Source organism: Borostomias antarcticus (genome assembly GCF_949987555.1).
Source record: "Borostomias antarcticus genome assembly, chromosome: 13".
Lineage (NCBI taxonomy): Eukaryota > Metazoa > Chordata > Actinopteri > Stomiiformes > Stomiidae > Borostomias > Borostomias antarcticus.
In genome coordinates, this window is record NC_140246.1 from 14,126,570 (window position 1) to 14,142,376 (window position 15,807).

Genomic DNA, 15,807 nt, shown 5'->3' on the forward strand with positions numbered 1-15,807 from the left:
ATTTATCTACTATCCATAGTTGTCCACTAGTCTACTATCTATGGCTGCCCACTAGTCTACTATATATGGCTGTCCACTAGTCAACCATCAATAGCTGTCCACTAGTCTACCAATATTTGTCATCTAGTCTACCATCCATGGCTGTCCACTAGTCTACCATCTATGACATTTTAGCTTAATTGCTGTGAGAAAGTCTGTTTTAATGAGGCTTTGTTAGCCCAAAACAAACCTCTTTTGACTCTCATTTTTGCAAGTAGCTAAATAATTGTTTAGATACATTAGACCTATAGGAAAGCGTTTTGAGAAAGGATTGTGTGATTCATGAATCAATCTTGGGAAGGAACCCCCAACCTTGCAATGCCCAGATTGAGAATCATTGATCTAGTGTGCGTGTCTCTGTCGGTCAACTAGTCTGATATGCTGCTACATTTTTATACTGATGTCTCAACAAGACACATCTATAGTACATTTCCGCTGTCTAAATGTTTGAAACGACATGAGCTTCCTAGCTCACATAATGTTACTATCTGGGGTGTATCTCATGGATGGAAAATACATGCACATCCAAGAGAGAAGTGACAAGTGCCAGACCAAAAACTATAACTGAAGAAAGAAGAGAGTTCTGCACAGTTTCCAAAGCTCCCCAGTGATTTATTTAAAGCTTTTAACGAATCACTGGGGAGCTTTGGAAACAGTGTGCAGACCTCTCTCTTCTTTCTTCAGTTCTCTGGGGGGTCACATGGTCAGGAACAGCATCATAAGTTCTAGCTCCATGATTTTTTTCCGACATGGTCTGCTGGACTTTAGCCCTGAGATTTACGGTTACAGCTGCAACTCTGAGCTCTTTGTTTTCTGTGATCAAACAGAAAGGGCAGACTAAGCAAGCATTTGCTTGGGTCAAGACCTTTGAATCCGCCCACTCCACCGAGTTGGAAAGGTCGCAGACGTCCACAGTGATGACCCTGCAAAGCACTGCAGAAGAGCAGAGAGAGATGCTAGAATAAACGTCCATATCTCTCGATGTGAGAGGGTCACAGAGAGGCATAAAGCTCTCGACCTAATGAATGCAGCAATACCAAACGTGTCCTGCTCACATGCATGCGCACATGCATGCGCACAGAGCCACGGAATAAATTCATGGACGGAAGTCCATGCTCTTGAGCACCATTTCTAGTTTAAATGTTGTTTCGTTTTGTGTTTTCTGTATGTACCTACAGGTACAGTATGTGTTTGTTATGTTGCTGCTGCCTGTCTTGGCCAGATCTCCCTTGAAAAAGCGATTCTTAATCTCAGTGGGACTCTCCTGGCCAGCCAGCCAGACCCCAGACAGGCCCCAGACAGGCAGACCCCAGACAGGCCCCAGACAGCCAGACCCCAGACAGCCAGACCCCAGACAGGCAAACCCCAGACAGGCAAACCCCAGCCAGCTAGGCCCCAGACAGACAGGCCCCAGACAGACAGGCCCCAGACAGGCAGACCCCAGACAGCTAGGCCCCAGACAGACAGACCCCAGACAGGCAGACCCCAGACAGGCAGGCCCCAGACAGACAGGCCCCAGACAGGCAGACCCCAGACAGGCAGACCCAAGGCAGCCAGACCCCAGACAGCCAGACCCCAGACAGGCAAACCCCAGACAGGCAGGCCCCAGCCAGCTAAGCCCCAGACAGACAGGCCCCAGACAGGCAGACCCCAGACAGCCAGACCCCAGACAGCCAGACCCCAGACAGGCAGGCCCCAGACAGGCAGGCCCCAGACAGCCAGACCCCAGACAGACAGGCAGACCCCAGCCAGACCCCAGACAGGCAGGCCCCAGACAGGCAGGCCCCAGACAGGCAGGCAGACCCCAGACAGCCAGACCCCAGACAGACAGGCAGGCCCCAGACAGGCAGGCCCCAGCCAGCTAGGCCCCAAACAGCCAGACCCCAGACAGACAGGCAGACCCCAGCCAGACCCCAGACAGGCAGACCCCAGACAGGCAGGCCCCAGACAGGCAGGCCCCAGACAGGCCTTCATCACAAGATAGAAACTGGTTTCACATGTGAATGAAATGTACAATTAACTGATCTCAGAATATCTTTATTGAACACAGATGCCAGAAATGCATACATTGTAACAAAATAAACTACTGTCGCAAACAAAATTATGTGCAAAAAATATCACCTTTTTGACAGATTGGAAAGTGCATCAGTGGACTGACGATCTCCTGTAGACTGATTGACAGTGTGGCTTTGTCTGTGTGTGTGTGTGTGTGTCTATTTTCCATCCAGAACCTGGAGCATAGAATGATGAAATGGAACAAGATATTGGATGTAATTAAAAAATAAAGACCATTCATTTCAAACAACAAATAACAATCAGACATAAAAAATAAAAAACATTTTGACAAGCCTCGAGCTAACACGGTTGCTAGCCCTATTTCACAGATATGACTTGAGTGTAGAGAATGTGAATTTAATTTCCCTTGCAGCCAGGAGAAGGTGGTTGCTAGTTCCAGTAAGTCCTGAAAGCCTAGACCAGTCTTCCCAGAGCATGAATATGGTGGTTTTCTAGTCTCTGTAGTCTTCACATTGAGCAGATGAGGCAAAAAGAAAAAAAATCACGTTAGGACTATCATTAGACCCACCGCTTTGGTTCATTCATATTATATTCATATTCCAGATCCTGTGATGGACGAGAATAGCATGACTGAAATGACCAGACAAACGAAAGCAGTGAATAGGTGAGTTAGTGAACCTCTATCACTGTAGACAATCCAGGCGTTACAATCATTGGGACTACAGAATATGTGTGTGTGTGTGTGTGTGGTTTGTGATATGCGTGAGGGACCGTTTCAGAGGGCCAGAGTTCAACCCAGGGAGTAAGGATAGTTGGCCCCTTTCCCTTGGAACTCGCTCCAGACAAACTCCCCACATTCCCTCCCACGCATCTGCCCTTGTACACTCTCCCGGGCTGAAACATCAACACGTTTGTGTTCAAGAAAATGCGTCAGGATCACGAGTGATACCTATGCCTTGGGCAGTTCTCAGATCATCAAAACGGTAAATTGTCTCTAAGGCCTGTAATAAATTACATTTGAAGTGAAAAGGAGAACACGACAGTAAATATATGACAGTAAAGCCTAAAAAAAAACAAAAAAAAAAACGTTGGTAACCCCAATCCCCAAACAGGATTTTAGAACGAATGGCCATCCACGTTCCTCTTTTCATTGTATTTTTACACAAATCAGTTCATCTCAACGTCAAAAGTAAATCAATGAAACCATGTGTTAAGATACAAGAACACACACACACAAAAACTGATTCGACTGGTCTTATCGCACTCGCGAGAAACACATATAGAACACGACGACAACCTCCACCACATCACTTCCTGTCCCAGGGTGAGTCAATTCCCAGTAGAGCAGTGACAGGCAGGTGTTGCTCACCGAAAAGGCATCCCTGTTTAAAAGTGTCTGGGGTTTAGCGTAGAGGGGGCGGTACCCGGCATAATCTGTAACCCCTGTCTCCTTTTATAACCCCCCCCCCCCCGCCCCACATTCACACACACAAACACACGGATTGAGCCAGGTGTGAGGTCCTCAGATACAAGGCAGCATACAGGAGAGGCTGAAAGGGGCCCTCCTTCCTTCCTTCCTTCCTTCCTTCCTTCCTCTCCTCTCCTCTCCTCTCCTCCACTCTCCCTCTCCACCCTCCTTACTTCAGGACCTGTCGGAGTCTTCTGAGCCGGGGGTTATGGCTGTTGAACATGAGCCGAGGGTCAAACTTGTACCTGGGGGGGGTAGACAGGGGGGAGGGGGACAAATTATAGATACAGGGGGACCTCAACACACAGATAGGTATGGGTGTGTGGATGTGGGTGGGTGAGTGTGTGTGCTCGTATATGTGTGTGCGCGTGTGTATATGTGTGTGCGTGTGTGTATATGTGTGTGTGTGTGTGTGTGCGTGTATATGTGAGTGTGTGTATGTGTGAGTGTGTGTGCATGTATGTGCGTTTGCCCCCTGCTGACCGCGTGTCGTAGACCCCGGGCGTCCTGCAGGACTGTCCAGAGCAGGACTGCAGCATCATCAGCCGGTGGTTCATCTTCTCCAGGACCTCCTGGTCGATGCTCTTGGCGATGTTGCTGAGCTGGAACGGGTCCGCCGTCACGTTGTACACCTCCACAAACACCTGGACAACACACACACACACACACACACACACACACACACACACACACACACACACACACACACACACACACACACACACACACACACACACACGAGATACTAGGTGGGATTTCATCCATGGTCTAAGTGTTTTTTTATTTTCTTATGTACAGTCATCCAAACTTCAATATTTCGCCGCATCTTGTGGGCACAGCAGCAACGACAGCGGCAGCGAAGTTTTAGAGGAGCATTCTGACCACTCCAGACCACCTCCTCATTCAGTGTTGGACAATAGCCACCAGGAGGCATCATTGAGCAAGCTAAATATTGTGTAGGCCATATTGACATAGTCAATAAGCAAGACTAAGGCAACACATTAGCCTACTGTAGCAAATCACTTCCTTTTTTGCTGACACTTCTAAGGAAGCGTAGCAACGAGAGATGGCTTGTAGACGCGATCTATTGAAATGTAGCTAAACATTGTAGCCTATCAGCACTGTTTCCAGCTAACGTTAGTCAGCTACCCCCGCTGTAAAAACAGTCTTGATCGCTCCTCAGATTTAGCTGCTAATAATACAAAACATTCGCTTATAATCTGTGGGAATCAGTTCTAATTCCAACTGGGAAATTTAGTTTTGAAGTGTATAAACGAGAGGTGGATTTGTAGATGCAATCTATTGAAATGCGTCAGTTCGCAATGGTTTATATACGTAGCTAATAATCAACTTAATCCACTTAAACAATGTCTTCTGTGTGTTATTGTTCAGGTTGTATTTTAAAAGTGTATAAACATAGCGTAGAAATGTGATTTGATCAGTGGGGTTGGTGAGGGTCCCCTCATTGATGTAGACATGTATCTGACTGAATGAATGAATGGCCTTTCGGTCTCTGGGGCTGCGAGGGTCTATAGAAACACTGTAGGCTATGTAATTGACCAATCGTGTTTGATGGTTATTGTAATAGGCTATAGGTTAGGCTATCATGTTCATCAACCGTGCCATGCCCAGTATAAAAAGTTCACTAAATTGTCTCAATTCTGGGTCTGAGGTAAATCAACCGGAATGATCAGCATCAGCATCTTTTTTTTATAACAAGCCTAATAATGTGCAGAGAAAATGAAATTGCGAGGCTGCTAAACATGAACGTGTTGGGATCTTCGAGGGAATGCAGCTGATCGGTGATTACTAGGCTACACCTGTCGCTGTCCCCTCCTCCTCCTTCGACTCTGATCAACGTTGTCGGACACTGACTGTGACCTGGAAGACGAGCCTGAGGTGATGGGAAATGTAGGTCATGAGAGCTACAACGTGGGTATAGCGCAGTAGGTCAGTATACTGTGGTGTAGCTTATTGTATCTATCTATAATACATTGCTGCTATGAAAATCAAAATTGACCCGACCTTGGTGCATAATAAAAGCTATCCTATCCGATTAACCAGCAATATCCCGTCTACTGCGAGGTGACGCCCACTCGCTAACGTTTGTCATTCAAACACTTATGCAATGAATGGACTATCCATATCCTATCCATTCATGAATAGGCCTATCACAAACTGGTACTGTAGCAGTATGTGAATAGGCTATGTCGTCAATAGCGCAATTATCAGAAACATTTGAATAGATTGATGTGATCAGATGGATGTGTTTTATAGCCAGTGGGCTAATGGATTATGGGGGAGGGCGGGGGGGGGGACTACTAACGTTAGCGAGTTCCAGCCACGGCTTCGACCACCGCATTCCATTTCAAATTTTTGCCGGTCTGCTGCAGGTGTTGGGCTGAATTCGATAGTTTGATTGATAGAGGCCAGTCCTGATTTCCATAGCAACTAGCCATGAATGGAATGTACTGCATTTACTGTGCAGCATCAACTGTTCAGTTGTCAAAACTAATTGCCAACAAACTGATCATGCTGGCCAGCTATTGTTCCACTCAGCCTCCCTCTGTCCACTGCAGCTGGAGCAAACTAACCAGGCTCTCTCTCTCGTTCTATTTGGCTACTCGCTTCAAAATTCATTACACCTACAGTACAATACCACCAGACCGTGTTGACCTGGCAATCTGCCCCAAATATTCCAGCCCAGTAGGATACAGAAACTATCAGTTCAAATGCAGACCGACCGTTTGAGTTGGAATTGAATAGTTAGGATTTCTTAAGCAAAGACTCAATAGCCTATGAGATCTGGGATAGTCTAGGACAAAACCATGAGTTTAGGAATAGCTACTGCCTTGAATCAAATAAATGTATCATGGGTTGGTAAATACGGGTTGAAATGAAATATTTCTTCACTGGTTTAATGCTATTTATTGATGGTATATTTAATGTCGCTACTCTGACTGCATCGTTGAAAATAGGGGTTGAAAATGTGGGATTTCCGAGTTTCCGGGTTTGAATCTAAAGAATGAATTCCGTAAAATGATAGTCCCTCAAATAACCAATTTAATGTAGTAGTTTGCAATTCAGTCCGGTCAAACTGAGAAACATAGCTTACATTAGGCTATAAGCAACGGCAACCAGATTGTCAGAGAAGCCTAGTAACCTACTACACTGTAGCAGTGCTTTACTCCCCCTCGTGGTTGCGGGTTGTAATAATTATTTTACCGCTGCTGCCACTGTCATTGTTGCTCTCGCCACGAGGTACGGTGAAATATTGAAGTTGGGATGACTGTAGTTACCTCGTTGTCATCAAACTCGCAGTACTGGAGGTTGACAGAGGAGGCGACGGTGCGCACACAGGCGTATGTGTTGTTGTAGGAGTCCTCACACACACAATCTGGGAAACACTCCTATGAGAGAGACAAAGAGACAGAGACAGACAGGGGGAGAGAGAAAGAGAGAGAAAGACAAAGAGATAGAAAGACAGAGAAAAACAGAGAGAAAGACAGACAGAGAGAGACATACAGAGAGAGAGAGGAAGAGAAAGACAAAGAGATAGAAAGACAGACAGAGAGAGAGAGAGAGAAGATTAGCCTGGGATCCCATCCCATCTCCTTCATCTCCCCCCTCCGTCCATCTACCACTCCTCCGACCACTCTCCATCCTGGGCCAGCAGGGGGCAGGCTGAATAAGGGATGTTGCTGTCCTTCCCCCCTCCGTCCCCCTCAGAGACCCCTAGCACCAGCAGGGGGCAGGCTCTCCCCTCCCTCCGTACCGAGACTCCTGGTCCCAGAAGGGGGCAGGCTGGGTCAGTGACGTTGCTCCCCTCTCCTTCATACTCCACCAAAACGTCCGTCCTCCAGCTGCTACTGTTCACCCTCCCCTCCTGGACACACACACACACACACACACAAAACAATACATATACAATATACTCACATCTCCAAGATAGTGTTGTCACGATACCAAAAGTATGACTTCGATACCTGCCCAAAATATCTCGATACCGAAACGATACCACGGCGAAAATCTAAAACATAAGGAAAAGTAATGGAATAATAGATGACAGAACATGGAACTTTAAATTGTTGGCTTTTTTTAGTGCTCTGTTCAGTCTTTTTGCATCTTTTGAGTCTTTATTATATTTCCTGTAGCTTTCAAACACAGCTGGAAGGGAAGGCTGCCTCGACTGGGTGGTTTGGGATTGTGCTGGCATCTGTTTGTTTGTCTGTGGGGAGAAATCATGCCTATGTTGTTGCAAACTGTGAGATAATCAGAAGAACTTGAAAAGCTTATTATTATTATTAATTAACCCAGGCCTATTGAAGCATTTTTGCTTTTCCAAATTATCAGAAGAGATAATTGTCTCACGGTTAACAGTTCTCTCGCTCTAGGAGGTCGGAGCAGGTATTGATTTTTTTTTGTCACACGTGCGCTAGGCAGAGAGCTAGGCTTGCAGCTAGGCTGCAGCTATGCTAGCTAAAAGTCTCATGCTACGGATGAAAATTAGCTTCTCTAGCTATCATCTGGTGCAATAAATGTATTGTGCATTCATACATTCAAACATAAGGTAGGCTAAATATCCTTCGGTTGTATTCAGTACTGGTGTTGCTGCTGTGTGTATCTTATCTTCTATCACATTCGCTAAGCTGTTGCTCTTTGAATTGTTTATGTAAGTCGGCATGTCTGTCTGCAAGATGCTTTGCCCGGTTGGTCGTATTGGCTCCCTTGGTTTGTATAGATTTGTAGCATCGTTTACAGATGGGCTTTGTAATGTCCGTGGGCTTGCCCTCACTGTCGGCTCTGTAAGCAAAATATGCCAGATTTCGCTGCCCGCATCAGCTTTATCGACAAGCTGTGGACGGTCGACATTTGTACTTGTAGCCATCTCAGGTTAGACTAGTTAAAACTGTTGCGCTGCTCGCTGCAGAGTGACAGAGCGAGGAGAGAGAGAGAGAGCGTGCGCGCACACACACAATCACACACACACACACATACTGCCCCGCGACTCGGGGATCTTGGGAGAGAGAAGCAGAGCGCTTTAGCCTACAAACAAACACGGCTTCACTGTCGCATGAACGCAACTCAATATATACGGCTCTTATTAAAACACTGTCTTTCTTAAAGTATCAATACTTGTAGTATTGTACCGTTTTTGACGACAGAGTATCGTGGTACTTTTCTAGTATCGATACACTGTGCAACACTATCGTGTTATTGTCAATGTTATTGTTGCTGGTGTGTGTGTGTGTGTGTGCATGCGTGCGTGCGTACAGTATGTGTGTGTGCGTGTACAGTATGTGTGTGTGTGTGTACAGTATGTGTGTGTGTGTGTGTGTGTGTGTACAGTATGTGTGGAAGTCTCACCAAAACGGGCAGGAAAGACATTCCGTCCATCTGAGTCTTGTTGACGCTGTAGCCGGCTATGTCCAGGATGGTGGGTCCTAGGTCCACGTTGGCCACCAGCATCTGACCGTCCAGAAACACACACACACACACACGCCCGACGTCAGACAAACACACACGCCCGGGAGCGGAGCAGGTAGGGAGACTAGGGTGAAGAAGGGCTACAGTAGAACACAGCCAGGGTGGAGGGCCGGCTTACCGAGCTGGTCTGGTTGGGTTTGATGTTGGGTCCTCTGACCAGCAGTGGCACCCTGATGTCAAACTCATACAACTGCCGCTTGTCCAGGGGAAGAGAGAACTGGCCTGTAGTGAGGGAGAGGAGAGGAGAGGAGAGGAGAGGAGAGGAGAGGAGAGGAGAGGAGAGGAGAGGAGAGGAGAGGAGAGGAGAGGAGAGGAGAGGAGAGAGAGAGGATAAGTCAAGCTATAATGTCTAATACCGTGTTTGTGGGTGTGTGTGTGTTTATCTTGGACTTGCACGTGTACAGTATGCAATATGCATGTGGACAGGCTCTGTGTGCTAGCTGGTATAAGGTGTGTGAGCGTGTGTGTGTGCGCGCAAGTGTGTACCAGTGTGGTAGCCGTTGTCGGATGTGAAGATGACGTAGGTGTTCTCCAGTTCTCCTCTGACCTCCAGCATCTTCACCACCTTCTCCACCAGGTCGTCCACCGAAAGGAGAGTACGCCACCTACAGGACAGGAAGACACACACACACACATTCAAAAGGATCTTTCAGCAGGTGCAGGGAGAGACAGAACCAGTAAAACAGTGTTCTGTTACAAAGACCAGTTGAGAGGCGGAAGTGGAGAGGTAGAACAGAGGAGGAAATTGAAAAGGGGGAGCCGGAGGCGGGACTGACCGTTTCCTGAAGGCGTCGTCCAGGAACTCCACGGAGGAGTTGGACATGGGAGTCTTGGCCTGTCTGATCAACCAATGCTTGTCCTGGATGGAGAAAGGGGGAGGAGAGAAAAAGAGAGAAGGGAGTCGGGGTGTGGGGTGGACAGAGAGAGAAACACAGGAAGACGGGTGGACCACTAAGCTGGATGGATGGATGGATACTGCCTGGTAGCCGATGAAGACTCCTCTGTCCGTCCCCCTTGTCATGCAGCAGCCTACCTTTCCATGGACGTTGAAGTTGGGGTCCCGGGGGGCCTTGATGTCGGGGAAGCTCTTCTCGTACTGGGGGGCGGCGGTCCAGGGGGAGTGGGGGGCGGGAGTGGACACCATCATGAAGAACGGCCGGTAGTTGGACTTGTACTGCAAGAAGTCTAGAGACTTGTTGGCCTGGGGGGGGCGAGGAAGATGGAGAGACAGGGGGATGAGGAGAGATAGTTGGACGAGGAGAGACGAGGATAACGAAAGAGTGAAGATGGAAAGGAGGGAAGAGGGGGGGAGAGGTAGAGGAATAAAAGATCAAAGTCAAAATCTGAATATTGTTTTGAGGGAAATTGTATTGTATGATGCATTAATTGAACCTACTGGTTACCGTCTGTGAACAACAGCTCTTTTTAAAGGAATAGAACCATAATGAGCGTAATATTCTTGGTGAGGTCTGATGGGATCTAGAGTGCTTACCAGAACGTCAGTCAGGTAGTCCTTGCTGTAGTCCTGTCCGTGCTTCTGAGCTTTCCCATTCACTGACAGAGTATAGTTGTAGTATTTCGAGTTCTTCTCCTATAAAAAGACAAAGACAGGCTATACTCACACTCAAAGTCACAACAGAAACATAATATTTCTGTTGAGATTACCCAACAATGCAAACTAATGCAGTCCGGGTGGGCTAGCCAATCTAGAGGACGTCTTTGGTTTGATTTCCATTATAAACGTCTGTTTGCTTATCTGACCATAAACAGGCTTTAAAAAAGTAAAACTCCTGACTGAATTCAGCGTTGCACACAAGGTTCAGTAATCTGATCAGAAGACCAACGCTATGTCTGCTTCATTCCCTGTAGACACACCAGAACCTTCCTCCTCCTGTGTGACCTCAACTCACACTCCGCTGGTGCAGCTAGGACCACACATATGCCAACGCTACAGGACCACACATATGCCAACGCTACAGGACCACACATATGCTAACGCTACAGGACCACACATATGCTAACGCTACAGGACCACACATATGCTAACGCTACAGGACCACACATATGCTAACGCTACAGGACCACACATATGCTAACGCTACAGGACCACACATATGCTAACGCTACAGGACCACACATATGCTAACGCTACAGGACCACACATATGCTAACGCTACAGGACCACACATATGCTAATGCTACAGCTCATACTTGAGATCTCCTGTGGTAAAGATACAGTTAGAGACACCTCGTTCTGAGGCAGCCAGTGTTGCCAGCTCCTCTGTAAGGGAATTAGCTGTTGGCTCTCCCAAAAGTAGCTAGAAGTAGCTAGATGGCGTAATCAACTAATTTGCATAATATGCTTTTCTGAAACAGTCAAAATGAATAGAAAAGCAGCTCTTGCTCAGAGCTGAACGGTGTCCGCTCGCTCCGCCGGCTGCTGCAGCTGGCTGGGACCTGCGGAGCGGCTGTCTAGTCAGACTGGCCGTGTGAGCGCTGCGAGTGGCGAGGAGGAAGAGGAGGAGGAGGAGGCAACCCTCACTGTGCTCGTCTCTCGTGAGCTCGGTTGTAACGTGAACCGTGGAACAGGACATGTTAGATGCTTTTGCAGAGCTTTCTCGACACAATAATAAGACAGATGACCTGAAGAACTCGCTTAATTTGTCACTGGTCGCTTTTGACTGATTAAGTCGCCAAGTGGCCAGATATAGCAACAAAGTCGCCAAGTAGGCAACACTGAAGGCTGCATTGATTCATACCCAGCTCACGTTTAACTTGTTTGCAGAAGTTAAGATTCATTGGGGTTAGGGTAAGGGGTGGGGTCAAAGTGGGTCATTAGTTGTGTGAGCGACGTCACGTTTGTCTTACCAGGCCGACCCAGTAGTCCCAGCCCAGAGGAATGTGCTCTATTCCACCAGCGTCAGAGTTCCCATACTGAAACACACATGCGCACACACACACACACACACACGTCACACATCAGTTCCTATACGCACACAGACATGACCTCCTGTGCTTCCAGAGACAAGGAGTAAGTTCCCATGCTGGGACGCAGACAGACAGACAGGCAGGCAGACGTGAGTCAGGGGTAGACTGAGTCTTATTCTTAGCAGAGCTCGCAGCTTCTCCAAAAGACCTAGACCTCTGTGTAACCTGTTGTGTTCTAGGACATACAGTGAATTTTGCTGCAAGGGTTACGAATCATACGATCATAAAGCTGTTACAGTAAATGATCTACATTATCCAGGCTGTATGTACTGTATGATCTAGGATCTATCCACAGTGAGGCCACCTGGTTGAGGTACTTCCCAGCGAAGAAGGTCTGGTAGCCCGCGTAGGCCTGCAGCAGGGCAGGGAAGGTCTGGGGCTCCTGGCTCTTCTGCCAGGCCAGGCTGCTGCAGTTCCCCTCCAGGGTGTTGTTGATGACGTGATGGTTGTGGGGGTACTTCCCTGTCAGGATGCTGGCTCGGCTCGGACAGCACAGCGGGCTGGCCACAAACTGGGGAAGTGGGGGGCAGGGTTCAGATAGGAGACTAAGGCCCTTAAGCAAGAACCAGAGTACGAGGCAGGCGTGGCTCAAGTTCAAAAATCCTTTCAAGTACTTTTAATAAAAGTAATTTGCTCGACTCTGCCCAGAGTGTCAGGTGGCTGCTGGTTTTGGGTTTTTGAGACTAGCCCATTGGGTTCATTGTGCCCGGCAAGATCAATCGAGCACAGATAAGTATGTATTGTATTTGAGGAGTCACTCTAGCTCCTAGAGGGCCTGAACAATAGGCTATGCATGGTAGTCTCTGCATAATGACAAAGCCCATGGCAATGAAAGCATTTCTTGAGGTGTCTGTGTAAGTCAAAGTCCAAGCGCTGGTCCTGATACATCAGGTAAGGACGCTGACATACAGGTGCATCTCACAAAATTTGAATTTTGTGAAAAAGTCCATTATTTTCCGTAATTTAATTCAAACAGTGAAACTTTCATGTATTATAAATCCATTACACAGTGAAATATATATTATAAATTAAATATTCCAAACCTTTTTTTTTTTTTTTTTTTTTTTTTTTAAATCTTCATGATTGTACAGTATGTTCATTTATACACACTCAATACTTGGTGGAGCTCCTTTTGCACAAATTAGCCTACTGCATCAACGTGGAGTGGCAAGGAGGCAATCAGCCTTGAAATATTTCACTACATTTGTGAAGTGAAATAATGAATCTATAATATATGAAAGTTTAACTTTTTGAATTAAATTACGGAAAATAATGAACTTTCCACAATATTCTATTTTTCTGAGATGCACCTGTAGATTGATCATCGGTTGGAAATAGGTAGGCTTTACTTACAGCATTTGTGAACGAGATCCCGGCATCTCCGATAAGCTTCTTGGTCTTATTCAGTGGATTCTGAAACGGATGTGCAGAAGCCAGAATTAGGACTAGTGCTGCTGACTCAGTGTCAGGAGGACTGGCTAACAGGGTGTATTAGGCCTACCTGTCTGCTAAAAATGATGTATCATTGTCAAACCACGCGGATAAATGATAGATTGATTTAGCTAACGTTAGTTTGATTACAAGATTTAAGGTCAGTGATATGATGATACACATAGCCGGTGAGTGAGCAGGGGTGTGGAACCTAGTGATCGTAAAACAAATTGGAATTGAAGACAAGAGAATAATCACCAAGATCTCCAACAACATCTATCTGCAGTAGCAGCTAGCTCGCTATTAGCTAACGTTAGTGCTAGCTGTGTTTTGAATAGCAATACTATTTTGAATAATATAAGCTGTAGTCTGTTGTGTGGGTTTGCTAACTGTAGGCATCGCGTCATAGTATTTTGATAATGTTGCGTACTTACCAGGCCACCTATCGATATGTCCAAATCATCCGTTAAGATCAAAACAATGTTAGGTCTGTGATACGTCTTGGCAACAACAGACTGGTTACTCAATAGCAAGGTGACGCAGATGAGGAGGAAATTCAATAACATCGGTAAACTGAGCTGAACCGAGGCCATTTTCACTGCAAAAATTTAAATAAAGAAATAGCTGAAGCTGTCCTGGGTCCCTGATTCGTAAATCGGCGAAAGCGTGCAATGATGATCAGATATGAGCAAAGCGAAGAATGGCTTTTCAGATCTACTGGCCAACACTTCCCTGTTCCCGGTCATGTGTTTTGCTTGGGACAACGGAAACACCGATCAGCTGGTTTCAGATGACGTCATTAAACGTCTCTTTAAATTCTTGCAGTGTTGCTGATCGTATAATACATATTCCTGGTCATTCTATTATCCATTGTTGTAATGTAGCCTAATGCAATAAAAGCAAAGATCCTTGCATAGGCTAAAATATATTTCTCTCACGCACGCACGCACGCACGCACGCACACACACACACACACACACACACACACACACACACACACGCACACACGCACACACACACAGTGAACCTAGGCTATTTCTACGTGATTTCCTCAAATCGAATTATAATTATTTCCAAATGTAGGTAGACATATTGCTCTTAGGTTCGACTAATAACTTCGGTTGACAGTCCATTCTTAGGCTTTATACACATTATCAGGTCTATGTGGCGTTATTGAAAAATAATGCATATTTTTATTTGCATTATATATTTTAGTGTGGAAAATGTGAGTAAATGACACATATCTTTTGTCTTTGGCAAGTGGCCATGGTATAAGGGGGATAATATGTAGAAGATGTATTATCCCTTACCTCGTGGAAAATATGTGATGGTGTCAGATTACTTTTTCATTTGAGGTTTATTACTCCTGCCCCCTAATCGATGCTTATCTGGGATACATATTTGGGTTGCAGGTGTTCAGAACGTCATTTTTCAAGCAAACACATACTGTACATTATTAATACACATAATATAACAGAATATTTTTTAATGCAACTTTATTATCCAGCACAGGCTGATATTCTGATCGATGAACAATGTACATCATCACACAAACTGTAACGCATCACTACATGAATCCAAATAGGATCCCATAGAATGGCAAGTGCTTGTCTATGTGTAGTGGTGTTTTACAAGTCCAGACTTTCATTGTTATGAATATACATGCAATAGCTAAATGTGAATTAAATATGAACTGCATTCCCCCCACTTCAACAAAACGAAATGGCAATAAATAAGATTGCAAACAAAACATTCAAGGAAGAGTGCTGAGCTCAAATTAAAAAAAACAAAAAAACAAACAAACTATGATGTATGAATGCTTTTGTGATTAATAAAAGTCAAATGAAAGTCATATATATATATATTGCCCTGTGAGAATTGATTTGTGATTTCTGTGACCTTCATGGCTACTTTCAAAGGATTGGCAATTAGACTACTTGACATTAAGAGTAGCCATTCTGCTCCCTGTGAGAGATTGCTTTGTTCTTCACCAGCACACAACAGTTGAAGGTGTGTCTCTTCTGCAGCAGGGCCTCTCCACCACATGACCCCCAGGAGCTGCCAGACAAGCACAGAGGCTCTCTGTAGACTACCGCTTGGTTGGTTTGAGTTGATGCTGACCCATATGACTGCACAGCCATCAGAATACTACAGTACAATCCATCTGGTCAGCATTCCTCAAAGACACAGCAACCCTTGTTTTCTTCTTCAAATCAAGATTTCCCTGGAGTTGCATATCCTCATTTCCCAGACTACAATGATGTTATTTTTTATGTCCAAAATGGTATCCTAATGGGTTACAATATTTATAGGTTCATAAAATATCTGGATTTTGTTCACTATTGAGTAATAGGGTTATTTAAAAGATTTTCTGATCA

The 15,807-nt window shown here is 45.7% G+C and overlaps 1 protein-coding gene across 2 annotated transcripts; it reads right to left on the minus strand.

Annotated features, from left to right (window-relative positions):
• Positions 1 to 2,060: 2,060 nt before the first annotated feature.
• gnsa (glucosamine (N-acetyl)-6-sulfatase a) lies at positions 2,061 to 14,163 on the minus strand. Of its 2 annotated transcripts, XM_084447870.1 has the most exons (14): positions 13,864 to 14,163; positions 13,352 to 13,411; positions 12,303 to 12,509; positions 11,879 to 11,944; positions 10,503 to 10,601; positions 10,044 to 10,211; positions 9,787 to 9,869; positions 9,497 to 9,615; positions 9,129 to 9,232; positions 8,891 to 8,992; positions 7,299 to 7,409; positions 6,823 to 6,933; positions 4,007 to 4,167; positions 2,061 to 3,768 (listed from the first exon to the last, which is right to left on the minus strand). In XM_084447870.1, the coding sequence occupies exons 1-14, from the start codon at positions 14,020 to 14,022 to the stop codon at positions 3,693 to 3,695; spliced, it is 1,626 nt and encodes a 541-aa protein (XP_084303996.1). In that variant the 5' UTR covers positions 14,023 to 14,163; the 3' UTR covers positions 2,061 to 3,692. The 2 variants fall into 2 exon arrangements, with proteins under 2 accessions (XP_084303996.1, XP_084303997.1); XM_084447871.1 differs by lacking the exons at positions 2,061 to 3,768; positions 4,007 to 4,167; positions 6,823 to 6,933; positions 7,299 to 7,409 and adding an exon at positions 7,551 to 7,751.
• Between the last annotated feature and the right edge of the window lie 1,644 nt (positions 14,164 to 15,807).

Coding starts and splice junctions, on each gene's coding strand:
- gnsa (XM_084447870.1), bottom strand. CDS start 14,022: ATGGCCTCGGTTCAGCTCAGTTTACCGATGTTATTGAATTTCCTCCTC. Junction 13,412..13,863: donor ACATATCGATAGGTGGCCTG/GTAAGTACGCAA, acceptor CATCCGTTTCAG/AATCCACTGAATAAGACCAA. Junction 11,945..12,302: donor CTGGGAAGTACCTCAACCAG/GTGGCCTCACTG, acceptor TGTGTGTTTCAG/TATGGGAACTCTGACGCTGG.